The sequence below is a fragment of the Phasianus colchicus genome, chromosome 5, assembly GCF_987193195.1.
Source record: "Phasianus colchicus chromosome 5, bPhaCol1.hap1.1, whole genome shotgun sequence".
Lineage (NCBI taxonomy): Eukaryota > Metazoa > Chordata > Aves > Galliformes > Phasianidae > Phasianus > Phasianus colchicus.
Genome location: NC_143440.1, coordinates 29,639,093 through 29,659,211, shown reverse-complemented (window position 1 = coordinate 29,659,211; position 20,119 = coordinate 29,639,093). Strand labels below are relative to the sequence as shown.

Below are 20,119 nucleotides of genomic sequence, written 5' to 3'. Positions count from 1 at the left end.
CATCTGCGATCATCCCATCCTTCTTCCAAGCAGACTGGGGAACTGACATGAGTTCAGATCACACACAGCTGGTTTTGAGCCACAGCAGTCCCTTTGGCCAATTCACCTCATAACCACACAGATGTTTGGATGCATGGCACAGTTTGGGGATGAGAATGAGAGACAGAAGAGGGCAGGATGGCTTTCTCTTATTGTGGTGCTGCCTTGTAACACCTAAACCATATGTGAAACTACAGTCTCATATAGCATTGTTCTGTGTAGAAAAGACACTAGAAATAGTTGTAAAGATTACAGAGTTGTTGGGTTTTTTCCCATAATGGATACCTTTGAAAATATCCCCAAAGGAATGTGTGAACAGTGGAGGTGCCCATGGTGTGCTTTCTTACTGTTGAAACATGTCTAAAATGAATTTGCTAAAAAATTACTTCTTATTCAGATTGCATTTTGACAGCTGCAGTGGCTGGAGGTGGCCTGTGTACACAAATGACAAAACCACGAAGATAAATACTGCTATCCCAAAATTATATATGTGATCTTTATAATACAGTGCGTGTATTTAAGTTTAGCGTGGTCACACATAATGAAGTGTTATACAAATCGAAGGATAAGATTCCTGGGGTCTGATACCTGGGTCTGAAGAAGAGGCAGAGTGCTTCATTTTCTCTGTGGCATTTCGGGAGGGTTGTGGTGGGATGTTCTGGTGACTCACCAGCATTCAGTGTTACACTGTGGCGTGCATTTGGTGCATCAGATGGTGATCTTGGGAAGATCTAGAGAAGAACAAGAGGAGAGGAATTGTAGATGAGATTATTGTGGCAACACATATGAGGGAATTTTATTTTGTACCATGAAAAACAGTAATGCTACAGAGGGTAAACCTGCAAATGGGCAAAAATATGGTGTCTATATAGCGTGGGGAAAGGAACTAAGGCATGTTTATGTGCGAGTGTTGTGATACAACTCCTGTACAGTAGATTTTTAAACTGAGTTCCTCCATTCTGAAAGTGAGCGTTGGCAGGACTCACAGGTGAGTTCTGTCCAATTGTATTGATGGATTTATCTTTAACTTGCCACTTCAGTATCTTTTTGATCTGATTCCTGGCAATGCCTCATCTCTATTATTTGAAAATAGCTGTGGGATCAGGAGATAAGTATTTGTGTAAGTTTTTTTTTGTTTCACTGAGAACATATTTAACATTTATTTGATATTATTTCTGTGAGTGCTTCTTGTCCCATTTCTCTTCATTCCCAGCAGATTCTTTGTTTGCTTGCCTTAGCTTTGTTTCAGGAATTTATTTGTTTTTATGCCTTTGTTTATTTGCTTTTCCAGTTTCACCACAGTTCTCTAGATTTTATTCTTACATGTTGATTGCTATAATTTATTTTCCTCTCCATCAGCTGTATTAGTTTGAATGTTCATATTCTAGAGTCTGCTTGTCTCCTGAAAATCATGTTTAAACATCTCACTCGATTTATTATTAAGGCTGTCTGTTCTCTGAGATTAAAGTTTGTATTATACGAGGGCCGCTCTGCAAGTATTGCCTTCTGCTGTATTGTATTGGCCCATGATGTCAGAGGTGGACATTGGTGGTATGATGGCAGAGGCCGAACCTTCCCACTACTATTCAGTTACATTTTGTTGCTGTGTGACAGATGGCAGCAGAGGGCCAGTCTGACAATACGGCGCAGAAGTGTGTATGAAGCAGAGGTGTGGTACTCAAATCCTCCATGCAGGAAAAAAGGGCACCCACTGACATTCGTGGGTGCTTGCTGAACATCTGTGGAGGCCAATTATGGAGTACATGTGAGCACAATGAAGCAGTGAGTGGTGCATTTCAGCAGGGGTGACTACCTCCACTTGTGCAGATTCTTACAAGTGCAGCATGCAGGCTCTTGTTCATCGCTGGCAAAAACCACAGCTAGTGCTGGTGACTGTGTTGAAAAATAGTGGTTGAGAATTTGCTCTACCGAACGGTGTCATTGTGTTCTTTGTGTCTGTTGTAGTTTCCATGGAAATAAACAGGAAGCATTACTTACAGGACAACCTACCTACATGGACCTTTTGTAACAATTACAGGCTTTTAAATTTACTTTTGAGCTGCTTTTGACTTCATTTCTCTTCTGAATTAAGCATCACTAAACAGGCTTCTGAAGTTTTCAAACAGTCACAAGTATCAGATGGTTGTGTGTAATTTTCTTCGGATATCTCTAAAACATTCCATTCTGACCCTTGATGAAGTAACTAAGAATAATAATCCTAATAGGCTTAATTACCTTGGTTATTCTTATTATTTGTCTGAATTTTTTATGCTTTGTGTGCATTTCTTGTACGTACGGTATGGGAAAGAAATACAGCATTTTCTATAGAAATACAGAAAAATAGTTGTTGTCTTCTAATGACTTGGATTTGTATTTGTGAAGACTTACCAGTATGCCACATCCTCTGCTATTATTTTAGTATAAAATTACTGTGATCTACCTGAAACCTAGTCACTCCCTCCTATGTGCTTAGAAACTGATTTTTCTTCAATAACCTTTTTTTTTTTTTTCAATTTGTTTTAGTATATTTCGCCTATGTTTTAGTATAGTTTGCCTAAATCCTTTTCTGTTGCTGCATCCTTTAGCTAAACATTTTTTCCTTTGAGCTCTTAATACTAGGACATATTTATTTTTGAAAAGGTGCATATTTAAAATATTTGTTTTCTTGAAGCTTGAACTTAAAACACATTCTTTCTATGATCTCAATCTGTTCATGCTCCAGTTAAACTATAGTGTTTTTTTCCCTCCTTGAAGTACTCCTTTTTATGATTCTGCAGTTTGGTAGCTGCAGTGCACACTTACAAGAACATTCAGTCTCTGCCTCATATGGCCTCCTACACAATAATTTCTTTTGCATTGCAATATTAAGTAGAATGCTATAAATACTGCCATTTTTTCATTAACTTCTGATTGAATTATTTGACTTCAACACAGGAAAGCACTTACATATATTTTAATTAACATTTTAAGTTTATACATAAAATTGACTGCATGCTTAAGTGCTGCCCAAGGTTGGAATGCTTTTTCAGATTGTTCTTTGGTTTTGTCTCTCTTTCTTCTAATAGTTTATTTTCCAGAAATATACATGAGTGCTGTACTATTAACTCTTTCTAGAACTTAAATTTTTTGGCCACCTCCAATGAATGGAGTTCTGACTTCTTCCTGTTCCCTGGGTCTCTTTAGGTAAATAAATGCATTACATCCCAGAAGTACTTCCTTTCCTGCACCGCCAGAGCAGAGTGCCAAAATCTATACTGTTAGACAGCCACGTGAGTTTAAGTCACTTTGGCTATGAACAGTTTGCTCTGAAAGATCTTTTTTGGAATTTTGAATTTTTATTTTTATCTCTCAGATGAGATGCCTGCCTTCATCATAATTTCCACTTTCTAACAGATTGTTGTCTAATTTCCTGTTTCCTTCATAGAAAAGAGAGCAAACCTGGGCTTTGTGCTTTATACATTTTGGGAAATCCTTGTTTAAATCTCTATTGCTTTGCATCTTCTGAATTTGAGTTCCATGTTCAAAGAAAATTAGAAAGCTTAGTAGAAAGCTTTAGCAGAGTTAAGAGGTTTAGCTTGTTTAGCTTCATGTGACACTGGGGAAAAAAAAAAAAAAGCTTCAGGTGATTTTGGAAAGCATAGTTATGTCTCTAGTTCCTCCTTAATCTTTAACACTTTGGTCTTTAATCTGCTATAATTTGGGGGGTGATGTTCTTCTCTCTTCCCCCTTTAATACTGGGACACAGCTAAGTCAGATAAGTTCCTTTTATCTTGGGAAGAATTCTGGGGAAGGCAAGGAGTTCTGACATTCAGGAGAGAACATATTCATAGGTATTTCAGCTCCCAGCAAATTCCCCAGCAGTATCAGACAATGTCTCTCTTCTCTTGTTGTTCTCTTTAACCACTTCTTGGTTCTTCAGATTTGCTGCCTTTTTATTGCTGTGTATATATTGCTGAGCTGCCAAATATTGATATTCTTTTATATTGACAAGGTCTTCCAAACTCCTGCTTTAGTTTTCTGGTCTGTAAGATGAATAGAATAATTCCTGTCTACTACTACTATTGAGATTTAGTATTTAAGTGTGTGCAGTGTTTTAAGAACATCTGGAAAAATATTGTTAAAGGGCTAGCTGAATTGCAATGCACTTCTCCATCTGAGACTGACATACTGCAAGAGAAATTTTTATAGTTCTGTCTTGGCCTGTGACAGAGGTGGTGAGGAAGCAGTGATCTGAGTTAGCAAGCCTGGACAGCAAGATTCAGATTTGGGACAAGTGGCACTAAGTCCACACATACAGCATTTGTATGCACATGTGTAAAATCATCGTCACAGGCTTCAAAACTGAGGTATGTCGTGGCTTGACTTCCTGATAAATTGAATTCCTACTGCAAACAAGCCCTTTATCATTAGTTTGGTTGTTTGTTGTTGTTTTTTTTTTTCCTGTTTTGTTTTGCAAGGTCTCAAAAATTTATTATGAATCTCACCCTATTTGTGGTTTGAGGTTATTTCTGCGACTTCTGTACTCATTTCAGAGTTATTCTCTTCTAAGAGGAAACTTTAATCTCTGAGATTGAAGAGAATCTGAATGCTTATGACACAAAACAGAAAGCAACTAAGAGTAAAGTCCTACCTTTTGGACACTTTCTTGATGCTCTCAGAGTACTGTGAATTCTAAGGAAAAAGAGTGGATGTTGTTTGACTTTGCTAGTTTGTCTCAAATGGATCTTTCTGATGTTCTAGTCTATGAAACTCAATGTTGCACATCTGCACAATACAATTTGTAGCTATCTGCATGTAGATTATCTTTTAGTCACCCTAATCCGATGATGTGGACACAGAAAATTAGAAATATGTTGCACAAATGTTTGTTATTGAATAATGAGTGTGGAATTTAGGCTCTTGTAACCTCCTGAGCTGTTTGTTGTTGAGTATAAGGGTTTGAACTGTAAAGCTTATACCCAGCTTTTTCTCAAATGCAGAATTTTATACATCTGTGGGTTGTGAGTTGGTCTGTGTTCTGCAGGTTGGCTCCTGCTGTCTGTAGTCAGAATGGAAGTGATTACAAAACAAATGGTGGATCTTCCTGCTGGTGGGCTTGCAGACATATTGAATGGTTTGTATGGCTGACAGTTGGCTTCTTGCGTGTGTGAACAGCTCTCTTGTTCGCTGCCTTGCTCCTTGGAGCATAATGAAACTTCAGGTTCCGTATCAGCCCAGATTTCAGTCTGACCCATCATTTTCATAAGTGCTGATTCCCATGCTTCTACTTATGCTTGCTGTTGGTATTCACTGCATTTTACATTCTTTTCAGAAATTCTGTGTTAGTGATTCATAAGTCACACCTTCTCCATAGCTATCCATGGCTCTTCCCTTTCCACTTAAAATTCCAGTGCAGGATCAGCTCTTGGTGAAGTTGTTTCAGGCTGCAGTTTCCTCAGCAGCCATTCCTATGTTGCGTATCTCTCAGAAAGCTGTCAAGATGGAGCTTGGGCTAAAATCTATGTAATCTCTAGTGTTTGTTTCATCCTATTAAAAGCCAGCTTTTGTGTCTGAGACAGTTTCTTATTTCGGCACTCACTTCTCTTTTTGTGCATGTGTGAGTCTCTCACAAAGGGCCACTGAATATTCTTCCATGCTACTTATGCCATACATCTCTGGCTCCTTACTGAACTTCATATTTTAAGAGTAGTATGAGGTCTATCTGTTGGTCTTGCAACATGTTGAAGAATAGCTGTTATTTGCCTTTTAATAGCACAAGAAATATCTGAACTATCCAGTTCAGAAAATAAATTAGCACAAGCCTGATCTGAAGCTATGCCTCATTACTCTTATTTTGTTATCAGTGTAGATTCTATGATTCACTGTTCTGGATCTATAATATAGTTCTTTTAAATACCATCAGTAAACTCAAGAGAGAGCAAAAGTTGTTCACTAGGTCAGAGTCTCAGCTGGTTTAGATAATAAGCTGGTATTTGTTTGTTTCTTCTGTTTCTAATACAATACTAATGCTTTACAGTATATTGTACAACATACCAAAAGTTGAGCCAAGAGTAATTCTTCAGATTTACCCTCCCCAAATGTGCAGCACAAACCAGCAATACTACAGTCTTGACTCACTCAAAGGGGAAGGATTTAAAAATAACTTAAAAAAAAGAAAGAAAGGAAAAAAAAAAAGCCTATGGATTTCTTTTGGGGAGAGATTTTGGGAGTTTCCAAGACTTACAACCCCATGCACAGAACTTTTAGCAGTCAACTATTTCTACTACATTCTATCTAGATATTGCCCAGCTGAAACACTGGAAATGTCTTAAAACACTCAGTGTTTTTATCACCCTGCATGCAGTAAGTTCAAAGCATCAGCAAAGCACTTTTATAGGGTAGGCATTATGTCTACTTTGGAAAACAGAGTACAAAGAATTCATTGTATCACTAAGCTGTCACAGCTACTTAGTGACAGAGCTAGCATTAGGAAATGTGTGCCTGGACTTCCCTCTCTCATTAGCTTTTGAGAATGAACCAAGATGTTTGCAGAGTTAATGCTAAAGAAGAAGTCTGAACTTTTTTTTTTTTTCTCTCTGCAAATGTATTTAGGGACAAAAGGATGAAGGTGTGTTTCATATTGGTGTCAAGTTTTTAGGGCCAGTAAAATCAGATCAGCATTAAATCTTAGTCTGGAATGAAAAATAACATCAATAAAATGTAAGATAAGAACTTGTCAGGCAGCTTCTACATTGAAGTGGATATCTAATACTCTGGAGGAGGAGATTAAGAAGTGGCTGTAGTATAAGAAGTGCATAGCACGATACTCCTTTCATATATTCATATTTAAGTCTTGGTACAACAGTCATGGGTTATTACTTTTTTTATAGATACTTTTGACGAACAATTTATTGTAAAACAAACTATAGTTATCCTTAATAAACTCAAGGTAAAGCCAGCAGCAGAATAAATTTGTTGAACTAACAACACTACTACTGAAAACACTTTTCTAGTTGCTGCATGTTTTGATGGCTCCAGGACTCAGCTCAGCTAGAGGCATGTGCCATAACTGCCACATGTCTGCAGAAGCTGTGTGTCTCCATACCACGTAGGCCATTTTGCAAATTAGTATAGCCCAAAATATGGAAGAGTTTTTACCAAGTTTTGAATATATTTTAGCAATTATCTTTCACCTGTCACACACACTGCTCTCCTGCTGCACCTTGAAGTCCAAGCATCTTGTTGTGAATTATTTTTATCTTTGTCTTAAGAACTCTACAAATTCATCCTATCCTTCCCTGAGAAGGTCTCTTCTGGGCTACTGTTTCACCAGTGAGTGGCATGGCAATCTCAACTCATAGCATCCAGCAGCTTCTATGCTCTGTCCCAATTTCCAGATTTGAAGATATGCTTCTAGTCTTACCTGAACAGCCTGTTGCTGTTTTACTCCTGGTTTTCCACAGTGTTTGCTGTGGAAGGAAAGCAGTGTCCTGAAAATATCCTGTCCCAGAACACGTCTTTATCCTAGGCTTCCTTTCTCACGTTTGCCCATATCTATCTTGTCCTCTTGGAAGAACAGCTAGTTTGGCAGGGGGACTGCAGAAAGCCTGTTGCTAAACATCAGCTATCCAAACTCAGGCACAATTTGCTTCTCTTCAGTTTTTCTCAAAATTGAATTAAAGAAGTTAGTTCCTAACATTACTGTATTTGCAGTTTAATATTGAACTCCACAGTGGAGGTTCAGCTGCAGTTTCTTGAGAAATACTTCAGACTAAGCTGTTAAAATGGAATCCAAGGAAAATGCATGATCTTGTGAATTTTAATAGCAAGCATGTGAGATATAAAGAGTTGCTAGTTGCAGTGAACAATTAATCTAGAGCTTCATCAAAATTGCAACTGATTGTCCAGAATACATCAGTTGCTGTCATTTGTGTAGTTTGTAAAATTCACACCATGAATCTCAAAAGATGTGATCCAACCGTGTTCACTTGGGTTAATTTGAATGATATGAAAAAATAATTCAGTACTCTTAAGTTTAATTCTCAAAAATCTTGTCCTAACATTGTTTACTGTTACTGAAAAGGGCACAGTCTATTTTTCATCACTTGACAGCAACTCCCAGCTGTAGTTCCAGTAGCATTTATGATGGTGTTTCCAAATAGTTGAATAAATCTCTTCTTTTTTTGTTCTTGACATTTTCAAAAATTAACTTAAAACTAAGATACCAGAAAAGAGAAAAATAATGCTGGTAGACTCAATCTCATTTCTGGCAGAGTCAGTGTGGATGTCCTCAGTTATCACAAACTTCCAAATGAAATTCTCTTTTTTTTCTCTCTCTCTTAGAGAACACCTCTGGGCTTGGATTGACTTGGTTTTATGTGAATTTCACTGTTATCAGTCCCACTGTGATTTATCTTAATGTTGGAGTAAGGTTTGCCAAAATAACCTGCAGGACTGATCTTCCCTGCAAAACAAATAACATGCTTCTATAGTGCTGTCTTCTGCAAATATTTAAGCAGTGACCTTGAGGAGTGGGTTGTTATCCCAAGTAGTGAGAAATTACCTTGAGTCTAGCTTCTAAGGTGTGTGATTTTATTTGGATAATCTCAAATGTTATTTTTTTCTCTATTAAGCAGAGCCAAAGGGGCATGCGTCATGCTGTGATCTCAGCACAAAAATGGCTTCTTGCATTTTTCTGACTTCATTTTCTGTTCTGAGTCCTAATTTTCAAAGAGGTTTCTTCTAATGATTCACATTTCCATTTTAAGTAAGTTATGTAAGTAGAAATTTATCATTCTAAAACTTGAAAAAGCTCTTATCAGGGAAATACTAACCGTATTTCCTAGAGAAATTATTAGAAAAAATAAGATGCAAAGAACAAGATATTCCAGAATTTTAGTGACACTACTTTGGCCCCTTTCCCTTCCCCCCCAAATATTGGTGAGAAGAGACATGGCTGATTTATGTCCTGTCTCCTCTTCTTTCCTCTGGATAATATCAGACCAGACATGTTTGGAAAACAATAATGCGCACGCATGTATTTTGTTCTACTTCATTATGGACTGTTTACCTATAAGTTTTAGACTCTTTCTGTATTATTTATTTGTCTTTCCTGATACGATTCTGTGGAATAAGCACTTAGGATAACCAAGCCATTGAGCAGCAAGGCTTCACAGAGCGCTATAAGAGATTTCAAAAAGTGCAGTAAAACTTCTTAGTACCATTCTACATTTTTAATAAGTTGCATTTCTTTTTAGGACAAATTCCTTAAGAATAACTTAGTTTATAAAAATGTGTTAAGCGTTGTTAGTGGTAGGAAGTTGAAGTTTAAAGCCCTTACATTTAAATTTGCAGGCTTAGGAGATAGAAGAAATGCACCCAAGCAATTTTCCCTTGTATAAAAGTATTGCAGAATATTTTGGATATCAACAGCTGGATGGTAAAACTTCCAGTTCAGTTGGACTAAAAGATGTTGACTATTAAAACAGCTTCAGCCCAGTATTCAGACTGCTGTGTGCTTAGCAGTCTTATTTTTCAAGTCTATTGCATTTTCAAACTGACTGAAGTTATTGAAATATTATTAGTTTGAAATATTACAGATATTTTGGGTAGAAATAGATTACTGGTGAAATTGCAGATTAGGCTGAAAAAAGTGTAAGTGAAATTCAGTAGACAAAGATCTCCATAATGAATTGTTAATATGCACCTACAGTGTACAGTGTAGTACATACAATTCACAGCTGTTCATTCCCACTTACTCTTTCATATATTTCTGAGCCTGAGGTTGCAGAGAAGCAAAACTTGTGGTGGCTTAGGAGGGGATGTTGGCTTCAGCATATGGGTGTTTTGTCTTCTAGATGATTTCTGCTCCCTTTTGAGGCCATTGCATCTATAAAGGATGATAACTGAATTTTGTTTAACATTTTGAAGTAACCAGGGATCTATGTGGGCCTTACTTGCAGTAAGTGCCTGACAAGTTTTTTCCTTCCTTTCTTAATAACCACCTCATTTTGTAAAAGATTATTGGTGTATTGGTTAGTCAAACTTCTGTGCATTAGTGGTTACTACCCTAATACTCTACAGTTAAACTGGTCTGTAAACCTAGACAGTCGCAGATGGAGTCGTATATCCAAATTCTCTCTTCCTCTTGTCTTCAAAATTGACTGACTGTTATATACAGTGAAGTAAAACTGCATAATTATTTAAGGATAGCCATTATAGGTCAGTATAAATAGCCAGTCTGTGTCCAAAATGCATTCACTGAAAGTCAGCAACTACCACAACACAGCAAGAAAAGAAAATTCTTTAATGAACATTGTAGGAAAAGTGTTCCATGTAATCCTAGACAAGAATTATTTCATTTTTGTGACAAAAATAGAATACATTGAGCACAAAGGACATAAGCCTTGCGATGTTCCCTGGTGTTTGTAGTCCTCTGCCTGCAAAGACTGATTAAATAGAGGGCAATTTTTGGACCAGGGAGAACCAATACTCCTGTAGTCCCCTGTTGTCTGCTTAAAAGGTAAATGGAAAGGCTCCAGTGCTGCAGGGCAGGCAAATAAATGTGGTTTGTAGGGGAATTAATAGTAAAGTGCTGAGGGGAATTCTAGCACCTCCTAAAGCTGCTTTGTGCTGCTTCCTTGCAGCACCAAAGAGAGCAGCCTGAACAACCACTGTCCTCCCCTCTAAAATGTTGGCACTGTGTCACAGTGTGAGATACAATGGGGTTAGGGAGAGTGTTTTAAAATGGTTCAGAAAAGCTGTGTAATTTCAGCAGTCCACTGAGTGGTTCCAGTTTGCTTCCAAGACATGAGTTTGCTGTGACCCACTGTGTTGAAGACCTGAAGGAATTAAGTGGGAGGAATCTACAGAATTAATGAAATTAATGACGTTGAGTTGTGCTTTACATTCCTCCCCACACACCTCTCCAAACTTGCATGTCTGTAATACTGCCTTTCTGATGGGCTTGTCAAAACATCAAATAAAAATGCTGGCACTGTGAATTATCTGATTGAAATAGGCCATGAGCCCTAAATAGGCTTTTGTTAAAAGCATTGCAGTAGTTTATTTCACATTCCCATCTAGTTGTTAGGAAATAAACTAGATACAGAAAGGTACAGAAAATAGATAAAAGCTAAATATGGAAAGAATTATAAATACATGGCTTGTTAGATAGATTTAGTTCTCTCTGAGGTGTCCTGAAATGTTCATTTGTATCCACCTTGTGGATACAGGGTTTAGGAGTGGTGGTAATGATTGGTGATACCTTTAGTAAGTTCACTCTCTTTCTGAACATTTGTCTCTACATCAGCAAACAGGGGTAACAACATGTGCATTCCCACAAAGGTATTGAGATTTAATGTCACTGAATTTAGAAAGGACTGTGTAAATTTGAGGCACTGAACCAAGTAGGGGAGGTGTGTGGCCTAAGATCTGCACTTGTCTAGCAAAAGCAAGGACCATTAGCAGCTGTTGAGGAAGCTAGCAAGTATGAATGAACTAAACTGTGTTTTTCACTGCGGAAAAGGAAGTGTAGATTCTGACTTTCTTGCAGTTCTGTTCAGGAGCAGGAGTTGTGTCTAGCTCTTCTCTCAGCCTGGAGCATGGCGGTTTGGCAGAGCAGAAGTGAGGCACTATGTGACTTCACCAACATTCTGGACAATGCCGTTTCCTCCCATCTATCAGAAACAAACAAAACAACAAAAAGCCCTTTTGTTGAGAACACTGTGTCATCTAAGAGTGAGTTCAGATTTTTTTTTTAATTTTTTTTTGGTAAGACATTCCCTTTTAAGCTCTGCTGTTTGCTGCTTGGAGAGTGAAGCAGGTCTTGGCTGTAAGATCGGTCTATAGGTGTTTTCCTGCAATGTACTCCAGCTCAGCTAGAATCAGGCCAAAGGCTTTTACGGAGGTACGTATCTGACTTGGTAAAGGAATAAGTTGAATTCAGAGAGTTGTCATTATGCAGAGGCTGCAGGGGAGGGCGGAGGAACATCAAGGCCTGTTGAAACTAACTAGAGCTCTGGGCCGTTGGCAGGGCTTGAAGGAAGGTGGCATTTCTTCTTGGGGGATGGCTTACACATGCAGGCAGGTCTCTACAGGCTGAGGCAGCACACAGTACGGGATGTGAGGGCCTTCTGGGCACACAAACCCTTTTCATGGAGCAGGGCAGCACAAGGGTGCAGCAGTGCAGATTTTGAAGGTTACATTTGTGTTGGCTGCCTTCCTTGTTCCCAGAGGAGGAAAGGCTAAAGACCTCAGGCTATCTCTGGGTGGTAGCTGTTTCAACTTAAAGGCATGTAGCTGCTTGAGAACAGCATGCTTTTGTTTTGTTTCTTTTTTTCTCCTGGTGGAAGTTTTATCAATTTATTATGATAATTTTTAAGCAATTGGTGAGATGTGAATACACACTTCTCCAGAAGGAGACTTGCATAACTTTGTACTTTTCCTATGCAAAGCAGAATAAATTGGATGTAAATACAGTGGCCAGTTTCTGAAAGATTCCTCAGTTTCTTCCAACTCCTATTTATACTCAATGAAATCCAGTGCCTATAAAATTACTTCTGCTGCTGTGAATTGCCTTACTGAGGGAGGAAAAAGAAGTTTGAGTAGAGATACCTGGCAAAGCAGGAGCTGGAAGTCCTGTCCAAGGAGCTCTAATATGGTGTAGCTAGCAGCAATGTGTCTTGTGCAACAGGTCTCTAATCTTTTTTCTTCTAAAAGGTGCTTGAGAGTCTTCTAGAGATTCATTACTTTCATGTTTTCATGCTGTTGGACTGCATAATCAACTTTTTTCCCTGGATGTGATGCACATGAAAATAGGAACAGATGAAATAACACTGAGACAAGGCCAATGCGTTTTGCTAGATTGCTTATTGGATTAGGAAGTGTTTCTCATTAGTTTACTGGTGGTTTATTTGTGTGTGTATGTCTGTTACTCAGGGAGTTGTGCCAAATTCTGTTGACATTGGTTGAGAATACAAATTCTAACAGCTCACAGCACAGAGGCCTTGTCTTTGCCTTTAGTGAGGTTGCCTTCCTATCTGAAAACATCCATTTAACATGAGTATCACCATTCCAGCCTATGTTTCTGTCATATATAAATGTGTGACTTTTGTTTCAATTGACTTGTATTAGCAACAATTACTAAATGTGAGCACTTGTCTTTTGTTTATGCTGTGCTTTCTTTGTTAGCCCACAACCATTTTAGTACAGTAGGTAAATGCTTTTTTTATTTAGGTCTTGACCAAGTGTCAGAAGCAGCATTTGATTTTGAGCATATTAATTTCGTGTGCTACAAAGGTTTTTTTTGCTTGTGATGACTTCTCTCTGCGCATGCTTGGTATTGTCTTCGATCATCCCTACAGAAACTCAGTGTGATGAGGCTGAAGACCAGATCAACTTGGAAGCATAGGACTTCTACTTGACAGAGTAGTGATTAGATGTGGTGATTTGCTTAATTTCAGAAGATAAGAAGTTGGAATCTTTCCCTTGTATGTACTTTGTATGAATCAAAATAGTTTGTTTTCTAAGAATGAAGATATACATTTGTAATATATGTAGTAATAGTTGTGATGTAAATATGCTTGGTTTGGTTCTGGAGCTCAGGACTGTCAGTTGCAGTAGTATGGATACTTTTCATCAGAGAAGCTAGTTTTCCCTTGAGATGAGCCCCTGATGAGCAGCACTGCACTTGATGTTTTCTCTTCAAAACTTTCATTTTCTGTAGGAACTCTCAGTGTTGCAGTTTAGACTTTGCCTCTTTCTACCTGATTTCACTAAAAATGCTCTTGTGAATATTATTTACAAGTCCCGCTGAGTTCATTAGGAACTCTGAACAACTCTAGCAAATAGTACTGATGCTGAAAAACATCTCCCTGATGAAACAGGAGCCAAAGAAAAAACTAATTCTAGGCTACTAGTAAGTAGCCTAGTTGAATATTACAAGTACCCCGCTAATTTGACAAACTGGTAATTTAGAGTTCTTCCTCTGGATAGACTTATGCTGGTCTCAGGGAGCTGCAGCAGGTTCCTAAGGAGAAAGCTGTGGTTCTCGCAGCTGTTTTGAAGTGTGCTGTCTTCACTCCAGTTTGCTCACTGTTCTCTTTTTCTGTTTCCAGGCTTGTTGCCTGCCCCATCTGGCTTTGTGGTATTGCTTGATGTGCTTTCCCTCCACTGGTGCCTACACACTGCACCATTGTTTTGACCTGTTGCTGAATGCTTCTTTAAAAGCTCTGTGCTTCAGGGAAAGGGAGAGGTTCCTTCCTAAGGACTGGTGTGAAAAATCGCTGGGGAACAGTAAAACTTCCTTTCTTTCTCCTCCAGCATGCTGAGTCAGCACCCCAGCCCAACTGGCTGTCATTCTTCACGTTCTCTACAGACGTTGAGTACAGTGAAAACCACAAAATACGTGGACTAATAAGGGTAGAGTAGTTTGAGTTTATTGCAAGTCTTCGTGTGCTTACTCCTTCAACTCAATAGGAAGACTTTAATAAGTGTTTTCCTAAATAGTGTTGCTTGAAAAACGGGGAATTCTGCTCTATTCTTTTAACAAATAGCCATTTCATGAGAAGTTGTTTTTTCTTCCTCCTCTCTTGGTACATTCCAGAAGACCTTATACCTTTGCTGGTAACTGATTGATAGTTCTGCACTGCGCTCCCTTTAATTTTGCAATAAACTAACAAGGAGGCCGAGACCACAAAGTTTACAGAAAATGACTTATTTACTCAACGGGATTTACAAGGATGACAAAGTCAGATTTAGTAGTTCCAGTGTGGTCCTAGGAAGGGCAGAAGGAGGAGTACTTGAAAAACTGTACTGTGTAAATAATCAAACAGAAAATAGTTTGCTTATTCTTCCATGTTAAGCAATCATATTTCAATTCCTAGGCCAGCTCTATCCCAGGACCCGCAGAAGTTTACAGCATATGCAGGAATTACACTATTCCCAACAAATATTGGTGCTGGAGCTCACATACCTTAAATAAGTGTTTTTATTTTTCTATTGTATTTCCAGAAAATTGACATTGAAATTGGCATTGTGCTGAAATCACACCACCGGAGGGAGATGTTATTTTCACCATGGATTTATCTTAGAATTAGCAATGACCTGTCTTAGAACAGCAACACTACTTTCCTAGAGAATTTCTCATTTCCTTTCCTATAGAGATGAGGGAGATAATCAGAGAAGCAGGCATTTTTGTAAGCTGTCTAAAATTAGGAACTTGAAAATGCATTCTCTCTATCTCTTTGTGTTTCTCTTTATTCATTTCACCAGCTGCAGGTGAATATACTGAAGGGTCAAAAGGTTTATTGACTTTCATTGGAGACTAACTGAAGCAAATTTCCAGTATTACTGAACGAACTAGCTGAATTTTTGTTTTCATATACAGTCATGGGCTGAAGATGTCCCATGTTCTTCATTTGTTGCCAGGGTAATAGGAAGCAGTAACAAAACCTCCTTATTGTTGCACATGGGAGGACACAGTGGTGTGCAGAGAGACATGACGATTTTGGTGACTGTTAGTACCATAAGAAATGAAACTACCTCTGGTAATAAAAATATTTTGTTCCATTAACTGAAGCTGAAAGGAAATAGAAGCTGCTATTAAAATACTATGCATTTTAGTGCGATAACATTAAAACATTATGTAGCAGCTTTCTCATTGTTGAGTATTCTCCTGGAAGAAAACAAACACATGATCGGCATTGAGCCTCTCAAGTGGGAGCTCTACTTGGCTGGTAATGATGTCCAGTGTCTGTGGAAAGGAACCACAACAGAGGCAACTCCTTCTTACCTACTTAGACTATGGATTTGGCAAGTCTCCTGTACTAAACGGGGTATATCTGATCTGTACTTCAATGGCAGATCTCCAAGGAAAAGTTGAGGAAGTGCTACTATTCATTCAGTGTAAGACACTCTTTTTAGTAAATCTGCTTGGACTTGTGACCCCAGACTGTTTCCAGGCACTGTTTTGCATTGAGAGGTGGTTTCTTTCAAATGTGGCCTCTAGCAGACCGAAGGAATATATTTTAACCTTCATTCGTCTAACATGAGTTATTTGTAAAATATGGAGACATTACGATCAGAACTGAGTACTCAGTGTTCTTCTTTGAAATATAAGTAATCGTGGAATGGCTTGGGTTGGAAGAGACCTTAAAGACCTTCCAGTTATAACCCTGTGCTGTGGGCAGGGCTGCCTTTCACCAGCTGAGGCTGCACAGGGCCCCATCCAACCTGGCCATGAGTGCTTCAAGGGATGGGGCATCTACAGCTTCTCTGGGCAGCTGTGACAGCGCTTCACCTGCCCAATGAGCAAATAATTTCTTCTTTATGTTTAATATAAATCAGTCTTCCTTTAATTTAAAACTGTACCCACAAAGAAGTCACACAGCTTTTGCACTCCATATATCTTGTGCCTATTTGTATATTTTCTCTCCATCATACCCAGACTTTTTAAAAATTCTCTGAATATATTTTCTTACATCTCAAATGATATTCATATATCCATTTCAAAATAATGGAATTAAAGTATATCTTTTGGATTGGTGAAGGAGAGTTTGGGAAAAAGTTAACATATTCTTTAGATGCGATACTAGAGTCCTGTGGTATAAATGCTCAGGACTTCAAACAATGTCTGTAGGATTGGAGAGTGCTGAAAACATATAGCTTTGCATGCTGAAGTATCATTGATGAAATTTTTAATCTAGGAAAAATTAAATAGACCTTTGCAGTTTCCAGTAATGATTCTGTCATTGGAGATATGAGCCTTTATTAGAAGATGTATGTATCCAGAGAAGTTCTCTAAATTAGAGCGTCCTACCTTTTTTTTAATTTAGAGATGGAGATGAATAGGGGTCTGCTTTTCTCCTTTTAGCCTGCAGTTTGTTCTTGAGTCAGTGAGAGCTTGGAGCACTGTGCACACCTGCAGAGTGAGATTCAAACTGCTTTATGTTGTATGTACATAAATAAATATTGGTTGATGATACAGGAATGCACAGCTGCACCTGATGGAAGAATTTTGCAGTAAATGAGGCTGCAGAAGTGTGACGAAATTTAATGCCACGTTAAGTGCTTAGCTAACAGCTTCTTGATTTGTACTTAGAGGAGAGCTGAATGTCTCTACTGGGTCTGCCAACTTGCAGGAATTAATAATAATTTTTAGTTAATTCCAAAATAAGCATTCTATACATGCGTATGGCTTCATCTCAGAGGGTGTTCATTTTCAAGATAGTATTTAAACGTATGTTTAAGCAGTGTTTAGCTATCAATGAAGTCATGGAACTAAGATTACACTTAATTCCCATCCTCAAAACAAGCGAGACAGGGGCATTTACTTGGCTAGGACTGCACCTTTTTAAAGTCACTTTTTAAACAGGTGTCTAGGATATTGTTAGTGTTGAATGCTTATTGAAGGACACATCAGAAGTTGAAAAGTAAATTCAGAAGTATAACCAGAATTAACCATAAAGGGTGAAAAAATGTACAGTCCTACAGTTAACAGAGCTGTGGAGATCCCAGCTGAAGAGGAAACCAAAACATCTGAAAGATTAAAAAAAAAAAAAAAAAGCAGCCGAATTTCTCATTTATTTTTGATTTTTCAAGTGTCTAGAATTAGTTTTCTTTGAAGGAGAGCAACAAAAAGTCCGTTTAAGTTTGTGTCTTGTTTTAAAAATGAGCTTTAAATATGGTAGCTTTTCTTTAGTATGTGATACATAAATAAAATACATGATGGTACAGTGTAAGATTATCTTGGCACAGGTTTGGGATGACTACATTGCTTACAGAGCTTTTGACACTTGTGAATAATGCAAAAGTGTGCCAGTAAAAGCTTTTTATCCTACCAGTATGTATGTGCATGGAGGTTTTTGTTAGTGTGCTCTGTTTCAACACATTTCTTGGTACTTATTGTGAAAAGCTTTCAGTTCTATGTGATATTGCACTGTATGCCTGGCTGCCAGAATAGCCCCTATGGCTTCAGATTTTGTGACACGGTGAAAACGAGCAGCTGTGATCTATTCAAAAGGATAAGGCCTGCGTCCCATTCTTTATCTTTCCCTGCTCTTAGCTCCCCACTTATTTCATTTGCCTTGAACCAGTTTCTTGTGTGTTTGGCAGTATTGCAAGATATACCTTAAGAACCTTAGCCTAGGTGCCAGACCAAATAAGGCTGTTACCCACCATGTGTGCGTTCACTGCAGTGGTCATAAATGCCCTGTCCCAACGGTGCAACCTATGGTTAGCCTGGGAAGGGTGGTAGTAACCAGCTGAAGTTCCAGCAGAACTTGCAGTCTGTGGCAGAAGAGCACGATAGATATTACTGTGGGACTCTGATGGTCCTGACCTCCTTTGAGTAGATCAAGACTTGATGTAGAAGCTTTTCAATTTAGTCTTGACTTGATGCAGTCTGTAAAGCACTTGGGCAACACCATGCCTGCTACCAAACAGATGGTTGGGCTGAAATGGGTGGGGAAGAAGAGTGGTAGCCTTGCAAAAGGCTGTGCAGACTCCATCACATCTTTGGTAGTTCACGTTGTGCTGGCTGGCAAGGATGCAATGCCACCACTGTGGCTATGACTGTGATCTGACAAGAGCTTACGTGGGATCATTAGAAAGGGAAAATAATGTTATGTCATGCTACTTAGTGTTAGAAAGCAGGAGGATCAGAGGGAGGGAAGTGCAATGGAGGAAAGAGGAGAGAAATTTGTCTTCCTTTTAGCAGTATCAAGCTATGAAATTATTTCAGTAGCATCATGAAACCACATCCAGTAGCATGTAGGATTGTTGTGGTTTAACCTGGCAGGTGGCTCAGCAGCACACAGTTGTTCACTCACCTTCCCCATCCCAGTGGAATGGGAGGCATAATTGAAAAACAAAGTAGAACCTCTGGGTTGAGATGTAGCTGTTTACTAAGATAGATAGAATGAAAAGGATACTAGTTATGACTATATAGAGATAACTATTTATAGCAAGTGATCCACTGTCTGCTGACTGATGTCCAACTAGTCCCTGAGCAGCAGAAGGGAAAAAGATAAACTCCCACTCCTTTCAAAACTTTCCTTCCGTGGGATGTCATATGGTATGGAATATCTCTCCGGCCAGTTTAAGTCAAATCTCCTTATTTTGCCTCCTCCCAGCAACTTTTGCCCCCTTTTGTTGGTAGGGCAGTAGAAAATTAAAATACAGTTGGCTCTGTACAGCAACAACTGAAAACATCAGTGTGTTACCAACACTGTTTTTCTCCTAAAACCAAAATATAGCATCATACCAGACACAATGAAGAAAAGGCACTCTGTCCCATCTGAAACTAAGACAAGGATTCCAGTTTCCTTTTCTCCTGTCAGATACAACTGAAAACAGGCTGTTTCACAGAGAGTTTGTCAAGAGTGGAGACTGTTTTTGATGCAAGTATGAGGATCATCTTGATTCTTTACAACAAAAAACCCTATATACTATATTCTCTATAACTTCTATCGATGATCTAAGCAAAGACCAGTTGTTAATGCAGAAACTGCAGCCACATAGAGGTCCAAAACTGGTGAGGGTCAGAGTAGGGAATTGTCTGAACGCTGCACCTGTGCCTGAAGTATTCCAGTCCTTCCTGGGCTGCTCTCTGCCTTCCTAGATCTATAAAGATTAATTTCCCTTCCTATCTCCGCTTGTCTGTTTGCAGGTTATCTTGACGAATCAGATTACCACATCGTTGAGCAATGGCCTTGCAATCCCAGTAGACCTAGTGTCTCCAGCTTATGAGTTGTCCCTGTCTGAAGGTAAGAGATTGCTCCTATTAGAATTGAAAGTCTATAGTGACACAAATCCATATTGTAACTTGCAATCTTCAGCATGATGTATAGAGGTCTATGAGAGTCAGGTTATCAAGCCTAACATAAAATAAAGGGAACAAGTTATTTTTCAATTGCTTTGAAAAAAAAAAAAAAAAAAAGCAAACAAAAAAAACACAATGAAACAAAACAACTATTAACTGACCCTTTCCTAGGGACCTGGAACAAATTTTCAAGCTGTGTTCATTTCTCCAAAGAGAAATAACTGGATGCAAAGGAAGGACAGCAAATGCTCATTCCTGTCACTTCTATTATGCTTGTCC

At 38.6% G+C, this 20,119-nt stretch overlaps 1 protein-coding gene across 6 annotated transcripts in view; it reads left to right on the top strand.

Moving 5' to 3' along the window:
• The window catches only part of RAD51B (RAD51 paralog B), a 337,160-nt gene that overhangs the window by 125,200 nt on the left and 191,841 nt on the right, over positions 1–20,119 (top strand). For all 6 annotated transcript variants that reach the window (XR_016466903.1, XM_090141154.1, XM_090141155.1 and 3 more), the window contains one exon: positions 19,688–19,784. Coding sequence is in view for 5 of the 6 variants with exons in the window: in XM_090141154.1 (XP_089997280.1) it covers positions 19,688–19,784 (97 nt within the window). In the remaining variant the exon portion in view is untranslated. The remainder of the gene's footprint in view (positions 1–19,687; positions 19,785–20,119) is intronic.